The sequence below is a fragment of the Macaca mulatta genome, chromosome 3, assembly GCF_049350105.2.
Source record: "Macaca mulatta isolate MMU2019108-1 chromosome 3, T2T-MMU8v2.0, whole genome shotgun sequence".
NCBI classification, from domain to species: Eukaryota; Metazoa; Chordata; class Mammalia; order Primates; family Cercopithecidae; genus Macaca; species Macaca mulatta.
Window position 1 is genome coordinate 174,718,137 of NC_133408.1, and position 21,910 is coordinate 174,740,046.

At 41.7% G+C, this 21,910-nt stretch overlaps 1 protein-coding gene and 2 long non-coding RNA genes across 52 annotated transcripts in view; 1 reads left to right on the top strand and 2 right to left on the bottom strand.

Annotated features, from left to right (window-relative positions):
- Positions 1-21,910, top strand: part of CALD1 (caldesmon 1) — a 271,434-nt gene that overhangs the window by 177,953 nt on the left and 71,571 nt on the right. For 6 of the 50 annotated variants that reach the window (XR_001443880.3, XR_013415608.1, XM_077997376.1 and 3 more), the window contains exon 1: positions 11,879-12,105. The exons of the other annotated variants lie outside the window; for them this stretch is intronic. Coding sequence is in view for 4 of the 6 variants with exons in the window: in XM_077997376.1 (XP_077853502.1) it covers positions 12,053-12,105 (53 nt within the window). In the remaining 2 variants the exon portion in view is untranslated. Of the gene's footprint in view, positions 1-11,878; positions 12,106-21,910 lie in introns of those variants that run through there. 50 annotated transcript variants of the gene reach the window in all.
- LOC106997680 (uncharacterized) overlaps positions 188-21,910 on the bottom strand; it is a 103,688-nt gene continuing 81,965 nt past the window's right edge. The window contains exon 4 of the long non-coding RNA XR_013415622.1: positions 188-2,738. This is a non-coding gene — a long non-coding RNA (uncharacterized LOC106997680). The remainder of the gene's footprint in view (positions 2,739-21,910) is intronic.
- LOC144339975 (uncharacterized) lies at positions 15,355-20,388 on the bottom strand. Its single transcript, XR_013415625.1, has 2 exons — positions 20,173-20,388; positions 15,355-18,273 (listed from the first exon to the last, which is right to left on the bottom strand). It is a non-coding gene; the product is annotated as an uncharacterized LOC144339975 (long non-coding RNA).

The window sequence follows — 21,910 nt, forward strand, 5'->3', positions numbered from 1 at the left end:
TTTAAACCTTTTAAATAACTTTAAAAACATTCACTTACATTGAACAGCTTAATTTGTTAATTAGAAACCATTTGTATTTATTCACCATTTGAATAAGCTTCTAACGTTTTGCTAGCCTGGTGGAAGTTACCAGGTAGGTAGACTTGAATATTTTTCAAAATTAAATTTCTTTTAAAGTATTTTATAATTTTTACTGGCCTTCCTTCTAGTTGATCTATTTTAGTGAGACTTGACATTGCATTTGAGATGAGTACCAATGACTAGGTTAGAATGTGAGGGCTTATTTTCCATTTTAATAACTCCCTACATCACATACAGTTCCTTTGTTGGGATAAAAATCTCAGTAAAGTACACATCGGTCACTATAAATAGGAGCTACAAGCCTGTACATTCAGGAGAGTCTCCAGAGAGTGTATTTTAAACCCCACATTGTTTAGAATAGGAAATTCTTCCAATGTTCATATTTTCCATTGTGGGTGACATGGACTATCCCATGTCACATCTTCACTGGGTTCTGTTTTCCTGTATCATTTAGGAACTCAGCTGACAGTTTCCAGCGGATTGCTCAATATGTGCTTTTTATTTTTCTAAGGGTAGCCTGGGTCTTTTTGTCCGGTGGGAATTTTGTATGCTTCATGGGGCTCTCCAAATAAAAGCTAGATAACTCAGAGCCGGCACCAAAGCAACTAGGTAATGAAAGAGTCCTTTATTTCTGGAGCTAGTAGCACTACTGTGCCCGCTTAGAATAACAGCAGTCAACCCATTTTTTATTCCCACAGAAAACTTTACACTGTTGGAAGGTTTTCTGGAGGTGGGGGGAGACTCAAGAAACTAATATGAAAAATGAGCAGGAAGTGAGCAAACAAACAAGCAGGATGAGGTGATGGGTTATCAGGCTGATTCAAAGACAAGAAGCATCCTCAGGTCTAATCACACTGCATCTTTCCCAAGGCATGATTGGCAGATACAATACATGTATATCTCTGCCCACTCCTTCCTTGAACAATTCTTCTGTTTCTCTAATCAAAACTGTTGTGTAGATCTTGATCTTTTTTTAGTGGGGGCTCATTTGGGGGATCTAATATTCCCTCACTATTTGTCCTTTGATGAAGATGAGAAAGGACCTATTATTAAGAGGTCTTAGGCAAAAATTGTGATGTAGAAAGAACTGATATCTGATTCCTGTCCTTCCTGCTACTACCTTTTAAGATCCTTTAACTCTTCCTATCTAACCATGAGAGTGTATTTTCCCTGAGCCAGCATCTTCATAGCATATCCTGGCTACCTAGGGATTATCATTGCTACAGACGCCCAGTAGCTTTTGAACTGAACAGAATGAAGTTTTTTAAAACTCTAGACTGAGGCCGGGGAGAAATTCCCAAATCCTTTAGTCCCTAAGTGCCTCACGTCATACAAATTATGTCTCATTGTGGCATTGTCAGAGCTATGGTAGAGCTGAAATCAGAGACATATACCCTTCAGAAAGGTGTCAGTTTCCCATGAGAACTCTGCCTGAAGTGCAGAATTACTTCTAGAACACAGATTCTGGTGTCCAGTTGGGTTATGTCATCAGAAATTAACATACGCTGTCTTTCCTACATTCTCTGAAAGGGGGTTGGAAGCCCAAATCATTGGACAGTCTGTAGAGCAACATGTCCAAGAGCACACAGTCAGTGGCAGGGTCAAATCCGGAAACCCTGTCATTTACTGCAACTCTGGCACTTCTTTTCTTTGCATTGTACGAAGCCCCACTCTCAATTTATTACCACATTAGAGCTAAATGTCCTCTAACTCCTGCTGAAGAGATTGTCTTTTAAATCAAGGACAAAAGAAAAGACACCGGATAAAAGTTCAGCAGATCAGGGTTTCCTTATCTATAAAAGAGAACTAACACTTCTCAGGGTGGCTGAGAAAATTAAGCAAGATATAGAAAAAATGTCATCGAAAGTGTAAAGGGTAATGCTCATGACATACGTTTATCATGTTGAAGTGCCTGGGTGATTACATTGGATTCACTTCTATATTAACTACATGGAGAGTTGCAGGTTTCATGCTGGTCATGTGCTACGTTTCAAAGGAATTTTCACACTTCTTACCCTACTACCTTATGCTAGCTGACTGGCTGTCAGGCAGTCAAAAATCAGATGCTGAGGAAACACAATGAAATAAAATGTCACCGTCACTCTGCCTAGAGCCTGTCACCTCTGGAGAGGGCTTAGGACCTCAATTGCAGATTAGGAGAACCAAAGCCATTTTATCTTCCCTTTTCCTTTAGATGTGAGTTGAGGAGAAAATGCAGAAGATTTAAAATTTTGGCTTTATCCCAATCAGAAGGAAACTGTGCTGTGCTTACTAGGAGACCCCTACTCCCACCTTAGGTCTTACATGGCACTTTTTACGTATGTTAACTATTATCATCTATTTTATATGTTTATTTGTTCTCATATCTGTTTTCTCCACCAAACTGAAAGCAACTGTAGATCAGAAACTACATCTTACTCATTTTTATTTCTCCAAGACCAGCATACAATGTTGAATGAACACTAATACTTTAGTCCATATCTGTGTATTAAGGCACAACTGTGACAAATTTGCTAAGCTACTTGTGAGGGAGGCAGAAATGTCAGTGACATTTGTTGTGTCTTCTAAATGCTGGCACCATCAATACCTCTCCTGGGGTTTCATCACTCCTTTGCTGAGCCTTCAAGCCATTGCGATTTCAACTCCATATCTTTTCTCTAGAGAAATGAAGAGATTTATCTCATGTATTTCTTTGATAATTAAGGATAATTGGACTTTTACAACATATAATTTTGACCACTTATGCTTATTTAGTTGCATTGTGGAGGCAAACGATATGAATTTGGTAAGAGTCCATTTCCTTTTGTTGGCCTATTTACTCTAGTACTCAAGCCCTTAGTATATCTGCAATTAGTATCTGCCTTATAAATCAGATAATCATCAAATTAAAGGGTTTATACCAAACATACAGGAGTCCAACCGTGAACAAACTGCATAATCAAAAATTTCTCTAATGAAAGATCAAGCTTGTGGTCAGGAGGAGTAAAGTATCCAGTTAATCCCAGAAGAATGGGCAGAAGTAGGATAAGGGTAGGGACAATCTCTGGCATGTATTTATCAACATTCTTTCTGATAATAGAATGTTTAGCATACAATAGAATGTAGTGTTTAACATATAAGTTGAGTTCAAAGTTTAGATTCCAAATGGTAAATGGTTTTCCAATATTGGGATGTAATGATGGAACAAAAAAGAAAAAAGAAAAAGAATGAAGTAATACATTAGAGCCCAATACTTTTTAATCAAAATACGAGGACTTAATTATTTTTTTCCAGTAAAGTCGAGCATTTTTATAAATGGTTTATGCTCCTTGAGTAGTGCTATTTGGAAGAAGGAGGAGTAGTATTTATAAATGGAGTTTCTTCATCATAAAATATACCCTTTGGTTAATTTGTTAACATAAAATTTGTAATTCAAATAAAGTTAGTGAACTGGAACTCTCAAAATACATAGACCCAGAAGCACAATAGAATAGCCTCAGAATTGTATTTTTACCTTTCAGCTTAATTTTTGATTCTTAGATCTACTGGGAAAAGGTCAGAAGGAAAGGTAATTTCAAGTTATCCTAGAAAGACTGAATTCTAAAACACCTAGGAGAATCTCAGATTACTTCAGCCCTCTCTACTTTGCAACATATTTTAGAAAGCTGAATTCATATTTCAGATCATTGGCTTTCATATTTGAAGTGACTGTCTGCTTTTTTTTTTTTTTAAGTATCATCTATTATATTTTTTTGTTGTTGTTGTCTTCATAATGTGTTAACATTAAAAAGCTTTCCAGATGGCTTCTGGCTTTGAAATGAGAAAATTGAATATGTTTTTTTACTAAATATTTTCCCTTAAAAACCTGCCAGGCTGGTTGTTATTCTATAAATTAGCGAGATAAAAAAAAGGCCCCATTTGCTTTTCTTGTTTTAATCTTAATAAGAGCTTGATTTCACTGCTCAATAACGTCAAAGTAAAATAGCATCTTAAAATGGAAAAGCTTTCTTCTCCTACTCTATTTCTAATCTCCTGCCTTAGGCTACCATCATAAAGGTACCTAAGATTCTACAGAAGAGCATTTCTGAGAAATACAATGCATAAGGGTCAAATTGCATTAGGTATCCCAGATTGAAGCAAGTGGAGTCCAACTGTAATCCACAATATTAATGAGTATAAAGAAAGAATGGCCAGTAGAAGCTGGCCGCGGTGGCTCACACCTGTAATCCCAGCACTTTGGGAGGCCAAGGCGGGTGGATCACCTGAGGTCAGGAGTTCAAGACCAGCCTGACCAACACGGTGAGGTCTCTACTAAAAATACAAAATTAGCCGGGCATGGTGGTGCATGCCTGTAATCCCAGCTACCTGGGAGGTTGAGGCAGGAGAATTACTTGAACCCAGGAGGCGGAGGTTGCAGTGAGCCGAGATCACACCATTGCACTCCAGCCTGGGCAACAAGAGCAAAACTCCATCTCAAAAAAAAAAAAAAAAAGGAATGGCCAGTAGAAACCTGCATGACTGCCAAGTTCAAGACCTGCTTTGGCCCTGGGGATCTAGGAATATCCAAATGAGACAGACCTTGAACTCAGGGTTGGTTGAGTTTCAAGGTGGTGACATGAGATTTATGGCTTGAATCTCAGAGTTGTGACATGAAAAGTATTCTCTCCACTTGGAGAAGTGTTTCCTCATGTCTCCCCTTGGCTTGGGTAAAATATTACCTGTGATGATTTCACCTCCCTTTGCTCTGACTTTACGCTCATGAAGAAGTCTCTATTGACTGTGCAGCTTCCTGACATCCTGGCTTGGGGAATGGGAGGTGCCCTGGTTGGGAAATGGGAGTTCTCCAGGCACTGAAGACAGACGGCATTTCTTCTATCTTAATTGGCACTAGAGATGATGGCATCGGTCTCTTGTGCATCTGTGAGTTCATCAGTCTTCCTGATACCTGTTGACTCTTGAACTCCCAAGATCCAATTTCTGGTGCAGAACTGTTATGAATATTCCAAAAAAAAAAAAAGGCTAATCTGTAGAAACCTTTGGAAGAACAAGCAGCATCTCTACTCCATCATTGTCCTTCTTCACCCCAGAGGGAACAAATGACAAGTATTTACTGGCCATCTGTTACATACAAACACCCTTCTAGGCTGTATCAGGTGCAAAAGTGGTGGTAGGAAATATCCCTTCCAGCAAAAATGTTACACTGTAACTTATTTGGTAAAAACAAGTATATACACAAGAACAATGAATAAATAAGACTCTGTGTATTTGTGTTTCTCTTTCTTTTCTTTTCTTTCTTTTCTTTCTGTCTCACTCTGTCACCCAGGCTACAGTGCACTGGTGCAATCTCGGCTCACTGCAGCCTTCACCTCCCGGTTTCCAGTGATTCTCGTGCCTCAGCCTCTGGAGTAGCTGATGCCAGGCTAGCCTTTGTATTTTTAATAGAGATGGGGTTTCGCTAAGTTGGCCAGGCTGGTTTCTAACTTCTGATCTCAGGTGATCCACCCACCTCAGCCTCCCAAAGTGCTGGGATTACAGGTGTGAGCCCCCACGCCTGGCACCATACATTTATTTCTATCTATAGATATCATAATCAAGTGCTGATCCCAGTCAGATGTGATTATAAAATATAACAGAACCCCCCAAAAAGAAGGAAATCAATATTTTTTAAGACTCACTGGAAAAAAATCTGGATTTGATTCCAGTATAAAAGCCATGTGTAAATTTAATATCCAGATGCATAAAGTGGACACCAGCAAATAAATTTATGGTTGTGGAAATATTTAGATACTTTGAACAAGAGTGGTACACCCTGAGAATTCTGTGGCTTATGAACTAATATATGCTTCCTTTGAAGATTTGACCTTTTCTTCTGCACTAGAATTATCTCCTGAGTCCTTATAATAATTTCCTTCACAACCCGTACCTATGAACAACAAATCTACATTCTAAAATATAGCACTATGGCTTAGATTCAGTTTCTTATGGGTCGAAATCACATTCTTCATGTACACACTTCTTTCCTGGAATTATGTAAAGCAGATATTATTATTATTATTTTCACTGAGACCAGAACCAGGATTTTGTAGATGTGCACTAGCCACCATTATTTCAAAATCGTTAGAGCCCTGCTATTTCCAAGCACTGTTTGTTGTTTTAAAGATACGTTTCAAGTTGGAGGGCAGAAAGGAGTTAGAGGCATGATCCTTTTCAGATAGAAACTTTTCAAGAAAAGAAAATAGTCCAGTTGTTTAAAAACCCTGGATTTTAAAAAGAGCTTAGAGAGTCGGCCTAAGTAATTGGTGCAAGACAGTTTAAACAGAAACAGGGAGTCTCACAGCAAGTTGGCTGGAGGGGCTGACTCACACATTGCAACATAATTATTTCTCAAATAACATGCAAACAAGAGTGGGCTCGGCCGGGCGCGGTGGCTCAAGCCTGTAATCCTTGCACTTTGGGAGGCCGAGACGGGCGGATCACGAGGTCAGGAGATCGAGACCATCCTGGCTAACCCGGTGAAACCCCGTCTCTACTAAAAAATACAAAAAACTAGCCGGGCGAGGTGGCGGGCGCCTGTAGTCCCAGCTACTCGGGAGGCTGAGGCAGGAGAATGGCGTAAACTCGGGAGGCGGAGCTTTCAGTGAGCTGAGATCCGGCCACTGCACTCCAGCCTGGGCGACAGAGCGAGACTCCGTCTCAAAAAAAAAAAAAAAAAAAAAAGAGTGGGCTCAAGCTTTTTGGTTTCTCTCTCCCTAACAAGATAAATTAGAAAGAAATAAAGTCAAATCCAGGAAGACTTCATAGAGGTGAGGCCAGGAACTGGTTTGTAAAGAACCACGAGAATTCAGAGAAGCAAAAGGAGTAAGCGTGGGCATAGGACTTACAAAGCAATTCATTTGGAGAAGAAAAAAGAAAAAGCAAAAACCCTGGATGTAGCACAAAACTGAATGAATGATCTCTCTAAGAGATGCTATTATCAATGTGAAAATGATGTTAGGATGTGTTAACAGGAACGTGGCAGGCAGCACTGGGACTTCAGCCAGGCCTTGGTCAGCTTTTATTATGTCCAATTTTGGTTTCCTGTTTGAAGAGTTGTTATAGTCAGGCTGATATTAAAAGGATGGAAAATAGGCATTGGCGTCTACCTTGAAAAGACGAGACTAAAGGATGACTTAATACCTGTGGCCCTCGTAGAGATAAGTAGGTTTCTATTTCAGCAACAGGAAATCTAGTTCGATAACAGGATAAATTGAGCGTGAGAGTGATTAAACACTGGGACCTTGATCACAGGATGTCACCTACTGAAGTTCTTTAGCTCTACTGCTTTCAGAGTACTGTTCACTTTCTGTCTTGTAGTAGAATTTTTATATACATGTCTTATCTCCCTTTGGGACTGCCCTTCTTATCTTTGCATCCCCCACAGCACTTAGTGCAATGACTTGCTTGTAGTAAACATTCCAATAGTGCTAAGCGAAGCAAAGCAAAAAGGAATGTGCTGTGACAAAATAAAACTACATGGTCACCATTATAAGGATAATAAGGGAGTGTCACAACCCAAGCCCCTATTACAGGCCTAGAGATAGATGAGGCAAAGAATAATTAAGAAACGTGTATCAACACAGGCCACGAAGAACCACTGGCAGACTAGGGTGAGGAGTAAACTGTGATTTTTCCACAGCAGCCCCTACATTCAATATCAAAGGACATTACAGAGCAGCATAGTTTAAGTGAACATATTCAACATCATGGCAGAGGCAGGGGATGGGAGATGCCATCAGCTATGGGGGAAGACGATGAGAGGCCAACAGAAAGGAGGAAAGAGATGCTGCCTGTGACTATGGAAACTCCTTTACCTACATTCCTGTTCACCTTGGGATGGGGGAACAGCTGTCTAGGCCAGATTTTTTGCCTAGTTCTAAGAGTATGGAGCCTATGAATTTCTTCATAAGAAAATTTATCTCCAACAGCCTTTTCAAATGTCCCCTTTATACTACCTGTACTGTTGCCTCCCTAGTGGTAGATTTCCCTTAGGTTTATGTGAGTTTCTGTAGGAAGTGAATGACTCTGTGCATGTTGTGTGTGTGCATGTGTGCATATGCATGCATGCATGTATGTGTGTCTCTGTGTGCACATGTCTGTATGTGTGTGCATGTGTGCGTATGCATGCAAATGTGTGTGCATACATGTGTATGCATGCCTGTGTGTATATGTGTCTGTGCATGTGTGCGTATGCATGCATGTATATGTGTGTGCCTGTGTGTGCATGTGTGTCATAAGTGCATTAGGGTGTGTGCACAGTGCTTCCCTCATACCTCTTTTTTCCCTAGGAAATTGTTCCAAGGTAGAAGCTATTCTTAAACAACTGCTGCAGACTCTAAAGTCTGGAACAGATCATGTGGTCCGGTCTCCTACCTCCATGAAGTAAAGTTATTTTTAAAAAATCATATTTTCTTAATAAAGGACCACCCTGTGGTAGGAGCTGTTCCTTTCTATTACACTGACCTTCCTCAAACCTTCCCAGCCCAGAATCTCTTTGATGAAAAATTAAACAATAAAGTATACAGAAACAAAGGATGCTATGAGTAATCTCAGAGTGGCCCAGACTTTCATTTTTCCTAGTAAAAGACTCCTGAAGCATCATCAAATTCACAATACCTATTATCTTGCTGAAGGATGACTGGCCCACTTGTTCATGGTGCCAATGAATAGTCATTAGTTCACTTCTCAGAGACACCAGTTCTGGCAGCTGGACACTGGGTACCATTCTCTGCTATGCAGTGAAAGCACACAGGCCTGTAGGTCTCGGCAGGACCAGAACACTGTGCACAAATAACCTTTAGATTGTTATTTCTCAATCCTCTCACCTTGCCTCTCCAGCCCCAGCCACCAGGTCTCAGAGGACTCTTGGAAGCACTTGCCTGGCCCAGCCCTGCTCTGAGCTTGTGATTCACTTGTTATCTCCATGCATCTTCCCGCACTGCCTGTCTTTCATTGGCCTTTGTGCTCTTCCTGTTCCCAGAGAGTGTCTGAACCAGGTCCAAGACTCACTTCTCTCTTCACTGTTCCCATGTTGGGAGCCTACCAGGTAGCACGAGTTATAACACCACTGGGTTTTACTATCACAAACTAAAGACAGACGGCTGCTTCCCAAATGCATGCCCCCAATAACAAAGGAGGGTGTGCACTGTTTCCTTTTCCCTCTTTTGGCAGCTAGGGAAATAGCCTGGTGGACATCCTGTGTACAACTGGCAATTAGCACACTTTCTGTACATGGATTCTGCACATGTGTGGAAGATCACTAAATTCTTGCTCTCCTCCATGGAAAACACTGACCAGAAAGAACCACAGATTTTTTTTTAGGTTATTCCATTTTATGAACCTATTCTGAATATGCCAAAACTATACTTGTCACCTCAGAATTGGAGTGGGGGGTTGGGGAGGAGGGAATCAGGAGGTGATAGCTTTCTTGCAGAGCTGCGACAAATAACTACAAATTTGGTGGCTTTAAACAACACAACTTATTACGTACAGTTCTATAGGTTAGAAGTCCGACACAGGTCTCACTGGGCTAACATCAAGGTGTCAGCAGGGCTGTGTTCCTTCCTGGAGGCCCCAGGAGAGAATCCATTTCCTCGCCTTTTCCAGCTTCTAGAGGAAGTTACATTCTCAGGCTCTTGGACCCCCTCTCCATCTTCAAAGCCATCACCAGTCTAACTGTCTGCCCACCCCGAAGATATAGCTCCCCTAACCACAGCTGGGAAGGGGTCTCTGATTTTAAAGAGCCATGTGATTCGTTCCAGTACACCCGGACAATGCAGGATGCTCTCGCCATCTCAGTGCCTTTAATTTCATCACAACTACAAGGTCCCTTTTGCCACGCAAATTAACATGTTCTCAGGTTCTGGAGATTTGGGGGAAACGTTATTCTACCTACCACAGAAAGCCACTGACTTTTGTAAGTAATTGAAGAGAAAAAATTAATTGGGCAAAGTTCGGGAGAAAGAGGAGCGGCAGAATGCCTCGATACATGTTTCTGTCTCAGTTCTAGCATGAGAAACTCAAGACAAGTCAGTGTGTATTTAAGTACTCTTGTGTGAAGGCAGACATATCTCTATTTTATGAGTGTCTTATGTGCTACTTTTGTCAATATATGTTCAGCGATCATATGTGTAATCAGAGATATTTAAGTGCATATATACATAATGATATATGGAGATAATTAACTTTAAGTTTATTAAACTGTATTTACTCTATAAACTATGACTTCATTTTTTGTTTTGTTTTGTTTTTTTGCTTTTTGGGATGGAGTCTCACTCTGTCGCCCAGGCTGGAGTGCAGTGGTGTGATCTCAGCTCACTGCAACGTCCGCCTCCTGGGTTCAAGCGATTCTCCTGCCTCAACCTCCCAAGTATCTGGGACTACAGGCACCCGCCACCAACCCCAGTTAATTTTTATATTTTTAGTAGAGACGGGATTTTACCATGTTGGCCAGGCTGGTCTCGAACTCCAGACCTTGACCCACCCGCCTCAGCCTCCCAGAGTGCTGGGATTACAGGCATGAGCCACCTCACCTGGCCTATAAACTATGACTCTGATGACCGCATAGTATTTAAGCAAGAAAACAACCAAAATGTTCTAGCTAAAGTGAAGAGAGCATTTAACCTAACCCAGTTAAACTTTAAGTTGAACACAAGAGTAGCAGATGCAGTTCAGCTCCATGACACTGGGTGAGTTGTCTAAATGCTCTGTGCTTTGGTGTCCTTGTCTGCGTGTGATATGAAGCCACAGATCTCAAAGATCGCTTTCATTCTGTGAAAGTGCTCTCAATGTGTGAAGTTGACTGCTTCTCTGGCTATTTACCAAGAGAATAATCTTAACCCTACTTTGTGGAGATCTGATTTGTTCTCACTTGACCAAAAGCCAGTCCCACGAGCAGCTTGGTACCCAAGCACCAGTCTGTTTAGTACTCATTAGAGATGAAGAACCATATTCATAAGTCAAGCTGAGAGGGAGTGTCATCTCCAGACAGAATCACCACCACCCCCTCCTCAGGAACTGGAATTTGGCTGCTTTCCAAGCCGCTGCTGACCAGGCTCCACTGCCCAGCTTGGCTGATGAGATCACTGCCAGAGTACCATGGGTGCAGACGGGGCCTGCTGTTTCAACATGTTCTCCGGAGGGCTCTTGCCCACATTTCTTGGAGAGGTGTGAGCACCAAACATGCTGAACCATCCAGCCCATCACTGAGCAGGGCCGTCTCTCTTCAACCCTTTTCATTTGGTTTGCATTTTTATGTCATGCCTCCTTCCCTGGATAAAAGGGATAAGAGGAGTTTCTCAGATTTGATTTCTCAGTGGGAACTGTTTGCTTTGGAAGCCACCTACACCAATGCTAATTGAGAACAGAGCTCAGAATGGGAGCCTGAGAACTGCACCCGGATGAACTTTTTGGTGGGCTGATTTCTGTTGATCTTGTCAGAATTAGGTTGTATATGCCTGTAATACCATGATCAACTGTTTTCCAAAAGGCTGAGCAAATGCATCAGTGTCTTTTTCCTTTGACCAGTTACTTACCTTGGAAAAATTATTTGTAGTTAAGCATATAAAGTCTTCATCAGGAAAGCTACTGGGGATCCTGGCCTCACTACCCAGCAATAACACTTCTGGAACTCTCGAAGCAATCAGTGCTCTTTAATCGCTAAACAGGATGGGCTTCTATTAGAGAGATTACAGTAAAAAATAACAATCAGCTCTCTGATGATCCTGTGAGGAGGGAACGGGTGGGGAGGAGTAGATTTGGCTGAGGACAAGCCCAGACTTTCGTCACAGGGACAGACCAACGTGTTAACACAAAGGGAGAACACGGGAGCATCCTGCACCGTGCATTTCAGCCACAGATCACATGGCCCCTCCGCGGGCCCGGCCCACGCCCTGACCGCCCGGCCCAGCCAGGTCTCCGTACCTCTCTGCCCCGCCGCCCCTTCCCAACTGCGGACATGCTGGGTGGATCCGGATCGCATGGAAGACGCAGCCTGGCCGCGCTCTCCAAGTGAGTCCTCATTTTGCCTCTTTGGTTTTTCCTTTCTTTTCTTTCTTTCTTTTTTTTTTTTTAAACAAACGAATTGTTGTTAAAAAAAAAAAAAAAAAAAAAGTGGGAGTGGGAGGGGAGAGGAGGAGACACCAGGCAGGAAAGGAATGCAGTGAGTGTGTGAGTTTCAGACCTGTCTGAAACTTTCTGGTTTCCACTTCATGGTTGCTCTGATTCGCTGGTTTTTCTTGTTTCCATTTTAATGGTGGTTTGTGGACCATTTGCCAGGAGTTTATACCTAGGCACGGGGTTTCTGCGTTTCAAATACCAATCCATAAACATTGTGTTTCTAAAGGTCTGCTGTTAATTTAGACCTTAGCCCTCCATTCAGAATGATCCATTGGCAGGGCTCAGAGATTTTGGCTAAACCACACATTGCCCAATCCTTAAAGTAAACAGCCAAAGCCCTCAATATACTGACCATCTGACTAAGACAGAACAAGACCCAGAGCATATGCTATTGATCAGGGAATTGTTCAGATAACGGGCTCCAAGGGTTTAGGATCATGAAATCCTGGAATGTTAAAGCCAGAACGGAGGCCTTTAGACTCTTTGGTGCAATGCTCTCGTTCAACAGGCAGGGAAACAGAACCCAGAGGGGTAACTCAATTTACCCCAAAGCAGACAACAGTCGGTAGCCAAGCCATGGCTTTGTACTCTTCATGCAAAGGGCCATTTTCACACTGGTGTTTATGAGGTTTGAAAAACTTACTGGGTCTTGGGAAAAGGTACCGCACAAGAATTAGAACACCAAATGGCCTTTCAGTAAATCTTTTCCATTTTTGAGAGTTTTGGCACCGATTCAGCATGACAATTGTTGTTCCAGTTGTTCCAGCGTTTGTACAACAGTTAATCAAATAAACAGAGGAACTCATCAGGGTCCTAAAAACAAGACCCATGTCCATTACATTAGCAGATCTCTTGGATAACTAGTTTCTGTAAGTGTGGTTATTCACATGGGAGCGCTCAAAGGGACTTTAGAGGTTATCTGTATAGTACGGTGTTTATCAAACTTTTTTAAAAATCAAATTTGATCTTAAAGGGAATGCTATTGTGTGAAGGAGATGTTCTGGTTAAAGAGAGAAGGTTTGGGATCTAGAGCTCCTCGTCCTCACTCTACTCTCCAGTCACAGCCCACTGCACAGTTGTACCCCACTCCTCATCCCTCTTCTACCCCACCTCCCCTCCCTCTCCATCAAAACTTCCTTGGAATCCTAGGTCTCCATGGAACAGTTCAGAAACCACTGATCTCATTGAAAGCCTTCATTTCAGATGAGGAAACTGAGGCACAGGAAGGGCTTGCCCAGGGTCACACAGCTGATCCTCAATGGAGCATGGGATGCTAGGAAAAGAGCCCAGTGTGGCTGGCTGTCTCTCTTTCTCTCAACTCATGGTCCTGACACTTGTTTCCACTCCTTCATGCCTTTGGTTCTATCAGTCTCCTTTCTCTGTGTCTCCCTTCTCTGTTTACTCTGCCATTTCCTGGATTTCAACAGCTATTGCCTCTCACTGGGATGGTTGTCATTGCCTGCCATCTGGTCCTCGGCCTCTCTCTCCCCTTTCTGATCCAGTCCCCTACAGACCCCACCCTTGAAGATAAAGTCCATTCTCCTTATTACAGCATTCAAAGTTCTCCATCATATACCTTCAATATTCCTTCCCATTCTGACTTCCGCCAGGGAGAATGTTAAAAACATTGCGGGGAAATAAATAAATGATGGGCATAATTTTATCAGATTCTGCAGAAATGACAAAAGAAATGCACACAGGGATGTCGAGATTTGTAAAAAGTATAGAAGTACCTGATCCAGTGAAATAAGATCACTCACAGCTCCCCATACTCAGCATATACAAGCCACCACTGTTTCTGGACTCATTCTATTCCCTACACAGGGAATACCCTCACCCTCCTGTTTCTGACCTCCTTCCTGTTTTGCAAGGCCCTGATCAGATGCTCCCTTCCTCTATAAACCTTCCTCATTCCTCACTTCTCTCACTCTAATAACCGTTGCCCATCCTTCTTTTATTAGCTTTGTACCGTCAATCGAGGAGAATGACGAGGCAAGTCTCAATCATTTTAGGAGGTTTATTTGCCAAAGTTAAGGATGTGCCTGGGAGATAGGTCTCTGCCTTTATCAGAAGATGATTTTGAGGGCTCCATATTTAAAGGGGAAAGGGCAGGGATATTGAGAAGTACACAATTTTCATGTAAGTGAATCTGCATTTTTTACATAAGATCACATAAACAAAAGGGGCAGAGGAAAAATGCGGGGAATCTGCATTTTACATATGACAACAGACAAAAATGGGGTAGGGCAACACTCAGATATGCATTGGTGTCTGGTGGGCCAGGGTGACTGCACTTATAAAGATAAGCTGTCCATTTGCATTGCCATGGTGAAGTTTTAACAGCTCACTAGGAATGTCCTTGTGGACAAAATATGTGGAAGGCTTGTATTGCTTTTCACCTTGTAGCCATCTTATTTAGGAACTAAAAGGGGAAGACTTTGAGTGACCCAGTTCCCAGCTTGACTTTTCCCTTTGTCCAAATGTGTTCAGGGTACCAAAATTTAATTTCCTTTCACAGTACTAAAGTTATTGTTGAACACAGCTATCTTCCCTCCCAATAAATGGTACTTCACTTAAGGGCAGGAATGATTTTGAATCTTTGAATCTTCAGCATCCAGAACAGTGCTGATGCTCCAGAAATATTCTTTAAGTTTCCTATTATTGAGTAAATCAAACTCAGTTCACCTTAGTTTACATTTTTCATTTGAGCCGTTTGAACACACAAAACCTTCACTCCTTTTGCTTTGCTAGACTGTACTAGGTTAAATGCTGAAACAGGTGCCCAACAAAATGAATTCTAAGTTCCTTTGCATTTCCGTCAGATAATTTATCTTTGTTTCATCACCTGTAGAGCAAGATTGGCTGTGATTTTTTAATGAGGCATGTTAAAATTCCTGAATGCCAAGACCTACACAAGGGCCATGTTATTTTCAGGAGCAGGTGTGAATGGTTGCTCAGTGATTTAGATTTCAAGGTGTTGAATTTGTTCCTACCAAGATTCTGAGAGATTCTGTACTGAGAGATCCTGTAACCTGCAGTTTAATATTTTCACTGGTGCTTTTATCATTTTCCCAAAGCCTAAGGAAGTTTACTTGCAACAAGATTTGGGGTTTCCTGTAAATATTTGTTTTAGTCCATAAAGGGTTATTTTTCTTATAGAGAAGTGTGCTTTTATGTATCCTGAAGCTGAAAGTTAAAAGTTGTTTTGTGTGTGTTACATTTTCTAACAAACATGGAAGGGCATGTAAGTTGTAAAATCACGGGGTCAAGGAAACATAGGAAATTATTTAGTTCATCCCACTGTTTTCTGAGGGAACTGAATCCAAAACAGTGCTGGGAAATAAATAAATGATTGGCAGAATTTTTAAAGATTCTGCAGAAATGACAAAGGAAATGAACACAAGAATATTGAGATTTGTTAAAAGTTTAGGAATGCCTGGTTTATTCAATGTTATCAGGAAATGTAGCATTATAGTTATGCAGAATGCTAAATTTTGTTATATATATATGTGTGTATATGTATTTAGTGGAAACTCTTTGCCTTCATTAAAACAGATATTACAATACATTTAAAACATTTTCAAATTGCTAGGAGTTTTCCTTAGGAACGTAGTTTTTTAATCATGCTGTAAAACAGTGATACCTCAGGGGATAAGACTCCCATCCAAAAATGGGTCCAGTGTATTATGTGATGTCTTCCATCTACTTATTGATGCTTTTAAATCTCTTCTAATACCTATTAATGCATCTGCCTCTTGTGGTCCCACTCCCTGTTCTGCTGTAGCCAAGAATAATAGGACACCCATCTGTTAGAATTACGTTCAAAGTAAAAATCAACAATCTGGTGAGAGAGGTCTTCTCTCTTACAAAGTAATGGGCATTTACATTTTGTGACTATTGGTTTGTAGGCCAAACTGTTAAATATAGTGAACTTCAAGTTTCTCTTCAAAGAATCAGTATGTCAGTATGTTCAGCTCTCTTATTCTTTAATTTTCCATTTTAAAGTTTAACTTCCCGGTTCTCTTTGCCCACTTGCTTCTAGTTTCAGTAAACAACTTTCCCACCAGTCCTAATCAGTAGTTCACATCTGTTCCCCTGGTCACCTGCTCCGTCCTGTCTCATCCTGGTCACCTGCTTTGACCTTTGACCTGAGTCACCCTTGGTCACCTGCTCTGACCTAAGTCACCTTTGATTACCTGTTCCTAACCATCCTTCCCGCCAAACTACTCACCCCGCCACTCTGGCTCATACCCCTGCCCTCTTTAAAATAGCCAGTCGGAACTGGCTTAGACTGTGCGGTCCAACCCTAGCCAATAGGGAATGACACAGCAGTAGGGGCTACCTGCATCAGGAATAAGAACTCCTGCTCCTCCCCTGTCTAGGTGTGCTCTTGCCATTGTTCCATCTTCAAGGGGCACCCTTTCTGCAGAAAGTAAAGTTTGCCTTTCTGAGAAAATTGCATTTATGTTTGAGTGCCATTTCTTTGCGGCACTGGGGAACAAGCATTTTACGTTTCTAACATTGACCAATTTTGCCTACTTTTTAGTTCAAAGAAAGGTTTTAAATGATCTGGACCCCTTATCTGGTCAGGGATAAAACTGCTACTGCTGTTTATAGATTAAAAATAAGAAAGAATGGCAGAGAAATAGGTCACTGTGCTTTGCATGTATTGGGTACTCTATACATGATATTGCAGCACTGCATGAACAGTGGTGATTACGGAGGTGGTCTTGACCTTCTGTATTATGTGTCTTCTCTGCAAATGGCCAGCCCACGCACATTCACACTGGTTCAATACCTGGTGGCCACAAGCCTTTCAAATCTGTTGATGCTATCTGCATTGCTATCTGCGTTTTTCCCTCTCCTTACCTTTGATCTATTGAACCCTTGAAATGAGCCCTGCCTATGCTGCTTCTCACATTCCTCTTAGCCCATCAAAATCACTTTATAGAGACAGGCCTAACAGTGGCAAGAGGAATGAGAAATGGGAAAGAGGTCCTCTGTCCTCTGGAGGCGAACTTACCCCTGGCATTTTTAACCAGACTAGTGAGGATCCGTTTCCCTATAGAAACACAGCTTCAGTTCTCCATACCAGCTTCAGACATACCTTAGGTTTAAAAAGGTGGTTGTAGGCTGGCCTGAGAGCCCGAGTACCATGTGTCATGGTGTTGAAAGTTTCAAAAGCCAATTTACAATGAAAGTCTTAGAAACAACCTCTTCATAAATGTAGTGCTGCCTGGATCTATTTCCAAGCCTAATTGAATTTTTAAGAGGAGTCTTTAGAAAATCTGTAAACCTGACTCATTTAGTCATTCATTCAGCAAATACTCATTGAGGGTTTCGCATTCTAGTGAATACTGCTGTACTCACTGAGCATTAAGAACATCAAAAAGGACAAAGCACAGGCTCTGGCCTCAAGGGTTCTGTTGTCTTCTGACCTCCCACCCAGCTTAGCATTATCTACATCAATATTCTCAGTTTTCTTTTTTTTTTCCTATGACCTTCTGAAATAAATGCATTTTATTTTGTAACTCCAGTACCTATACACTATATATGTATATACATTTGAAACAAAAATTTCACAAAACAGTGCTCACCCTTGCTGTGTACAATGTCATCTGGTATTTTCTATACGATTCTATTTCATTTTAAAATGCTGGTCACCCACTAAATAGATTTCAGAAGCTGCAGATGGGTCCCAAACCGAAGTTTGAAAACCAGTGAACATACCACATGACCTTGGTATCTGGTCCCTGCCTTCAGGGCAGCTTAGGAAGCTATGTTGGCTGGTGACCACCCAGGCTGCCAGCTACATGGGTCAGCATGGAGGGTTTTTGTTTTTGTTTTTGTTTTAATTTAATTAGTTTCGTTTTTTTTTTTGAGAGAAGGTCTCTGGTCACTCAGGCTAGAGTGCAGTGGCGCAACCTTGGCTTACTGCAGCCTCAACCTACTGGGCTTACGCGATCCTCCTATAGACGTGTGCCAACATGCCCTGATAATTTTTTGCATTTTTTTGTAGAGATGGGATCTTGCTATGTTGCCCATGCTGGTCTCAAACTCCTGAGCTCAAGCATTCCTCCCACCTCGGCCTCCCAAAAGTGATAAGCCTCCACTATCTTGGCTTACTGCAACCTCTGCCTCCCGGGTTCAAGCGATTATTCTGCCTCAGCCTCCCGAGTAGCTGGGATTACAGGCATCCGCCACCATGCCTGGCTAGCCTGGAGGTTTAAGAGAAGTTTTTTTGGATGGGAGTCAGAGGGTGTGGATTCTGGTCTAACTCCCTCAGTAATCAGCACTGTGATCTGCAGCAAGTCGCTTCAACTTGCTATGAAGTGGAGATGCTGATGCCTGCTCTGTGTAATTTACAGGGTGAGCAAGAACATCCAGTATCATAATGTGCATTAAAGTGTGCAGAAAAACATTAAATACAGAGCACAGGCAAGTTATTATTAAACAGTCTTACTTTTACAATTTAATATCAGAGGAACAACTTGGAGGGACCATTTGTTCTTTGTAGATCTGGGAAAGGATTCTTGAACAAGGCTATAATATGATGCCACTTCATAAATGGAAATCTCAGGGTGGCATTTGTTTGTAATATTAAAACTAGGTTTGAATTGAAGAAGCTCAGCCAAGTTACCCTGGTCCCTCTTCCCTTAAATACTTTTTTCTGGTTTTATTTTTTATCTTTATTTTTTTGAGATGGAGTCTCACTCTTATCACCCAGGCTGGAGTGCAGTGGCAAGGTCTCGGCTCACTGCAACCACCACCTCCTGGGTCCAAGCGCTTCTCCAGCCTCAGCCTCCCAAGTAGCTGGGATTACAGGCATGATTTTTGTATTTTTGTAGCAACAGAGTTTCGCCATGTTGGCCAGGCTGGTCTTGAAATCCTGACTTCAGGTGATCCGCCAACCTCAGCCTCCCAAAGTGCTGGCATTATAGGCGTGAGCTACTGTGCCTGGCCATTTTTCTGGTTTTAAAACCAAGGAAGCAACTAGGTGGTCGCTGGGATTTTAAGTCATGAGCCTATTTGTAAAGGAGTGTGTTTTGCCTATTATCTGCTCTAACCCAGTAGATTTATAAACACTAATTTCTACTGTTTGTTAGACCATTTTTTATTAAAAGCAACTAATAGTAAATAAAAGCAACCACAAATAGAGATAATTTTATCAAGAAGAGTTTAAAACAGTAAACTTTTAGATCAAATATGGCACTTTCCTCATTTATCTTTCACTTTTCCTTTCGTAACTATACTAAACCTCATCTTACACAGACATTGGTTAGAACAAATGCTTCTTTCTTTTTTTTTTTTGAGACAGAGTTTCACTCTTGTTGCCCAGGCTGGAGTGCAGTGGCACAATCTCAGCTCACTACAACATCTGCCTCTCAGGTTCAAGCGATTCTCCTGCCTCAGCCTCCCGAGTAGCTGGGATTACAGGCACCGCCACCACGCCTGGCTATTTTTCCATTTTTAGTAGAGACGGGGTTTCACCATGTTAGCCAGGCTGGTCTTGAAATCCTGACCTCAGGTGATCCACCCGCCTGGGCCTCACAAAGTGCTGGGATTTCAGGTATGAGCTACCACGCCCGGCCAGAATGTTTTTTTCAAGGCCTGCTGAATTCCTATTCGTGGCCTAATCTACCCTAGAGCTGTGCCTTACAGGCTAGCTCTGCCTGCTGCATTAGCTCTTCTTTTCTCTACCTTTTCATGTCTGTTTATTGATCTTTCTTTTTTGTTTTTGTTTTTGTTTTGAGACAGGGTCTTGCTCTGTCTCCCAAGCTAGGGTGCAGTGGTACTATCTCGGCTCACTGCAGCCTCAACCTCCTGGCCTCAAGCAATCTTCCCACCTCAGCCTCCTGAGTAGCTAGGACTACTGGTGCGTGCCACCACTCCTAGTTAATTTTTTAAATTTTTTTGTAGAGACGAGGTCTCACTGTGCTGCCCAGGCTGGTCTCAAACTCCTGGACTCAAGAGATCCTCCTCCCCTGGGCTCCCAAAGTGTAGGGATTACAGACATGAGTCACCACACCCAGCCTGTTTGCTGATCTGTTTTTAAAAGGAATGTCTACATTCACCTTTTCTAGGACTCAGTTCTCCAAATCACTCTACCTTTCACTTTGTAAGTAACAGTGGGAAAAATAAAATAACAATAAAATAAAATAAAAACAAAACTATATTCACCCCAAAGAGAAGAAAATAATTGACCCCTTTTGCCCTTTAAGAGTGAAAATATTCGTTACACAAATCAGCAATGCCCACCAAAGGCCACTGCTCACCAGCTCTTAGTGTAGTTTCCAGAGAAAACATCCAAAATGCATAAAAGTTAAACAGTTTTTTATACCCAGCTTTAAGCTGATTTCATGACTGTCGTATAGCTTCTTTGTAGATACTTTCTGCAGCTGTTTCATGAATGTCATGGTATGCCTGCTAATTGAATTGAAAAAGACTGAGTTCACACGGCTTTTGAATCAGTAAGCTGAAGCCCAGAGGAGTTAGGTACACTGGACTGGAAGCAGAAGGGAAGGCTTTAAAGAGCAGCTGATTGTTCATCTTCACTCATAGCTGCACTGCAGGTTGCACAAAAGAGTCTCAGCACCCCTCCTGCTAGCCAGGCCTAGCCCTCGCAGCACTAAATGGGTACATTCTTGACAAATAAGAAACTGGGGCCCGATAACGCTGATTCCCACATCTGTATTTAGATCCCACTCATGACTCAGTGTATGACCACAAGCAGGTCACTTAATGTCACCGGCCTAAGTTTCTCCATCTGTTAAAGGTGTCTATTGTCTGTCTTATAGGTGTAAATGAAAGGAACTAGCTATGCAAAGTACAGAAACCACAGTGGATGCCTGATCAGTGTGACATTTCCATCGTTTCCCTTTCCCTCTGAACACTCCCCTCCCCAAAGACCCATGAAGAGAAATGGCATGATATCTTCTCCCAACAAACTGATAGATACCGGGCTGAAATCAGCGGAATTCAATTTGTGATTGGCATGCATTTATTAAAACATCCTTCCGCTTTCAGGAAAATTAGAGCTCTTTATTTCAGATGGAGTTATCTCATTGGCTTACTATTTAAAATGAGAATTTGTACCACTATACGTAGGCTGACTGTGATGTTAAAGGAAACTTGCTAAAAACTGATTTTTTTTTTTTTGGCAAAATATAGAATTACTACTTTTCTTGGTGGGCCTAAACCAGATTCAGTGCCAAGAGGGAAGTAGGAAGAAGTAGGGTTTTTTTTTTTGCCAGCAGATGCCACCAATCTTGAAGTATTCTGGACAAGTGAGGAGAGCATAAATTAAGACCGTTGACTTCAAAATCCAGATAAACTTGAATCCAAATCCTAGTCCCATCATTTTATCAACTATGTACCCTTGAGCGAGTTACTGAATCTCTCTGAGTTTCTCAGTTGATTCATCTACAAAAAGAGGAAGATATATGTAAAGTGGCTAGCACAGTGCCTGGTGCTTACTCAGTGCTCAAGGGTTGGGAATGGGGGGAACGTACGTGTTTAACAATAATTATTGCCATGAACTGGGTGCGTAGGAGATGAATCTGGGGGAGCTTCTGGGTAATCACAAAAGCATGAGTGACTGTGATGAGTTGTATTAGTTTCTGAGGGCTGCTTTGCTTGTAAATTACAAAGTACCATGAGCCAGGTGTCTTAGAACAATAGACACTTACTGTCTCAC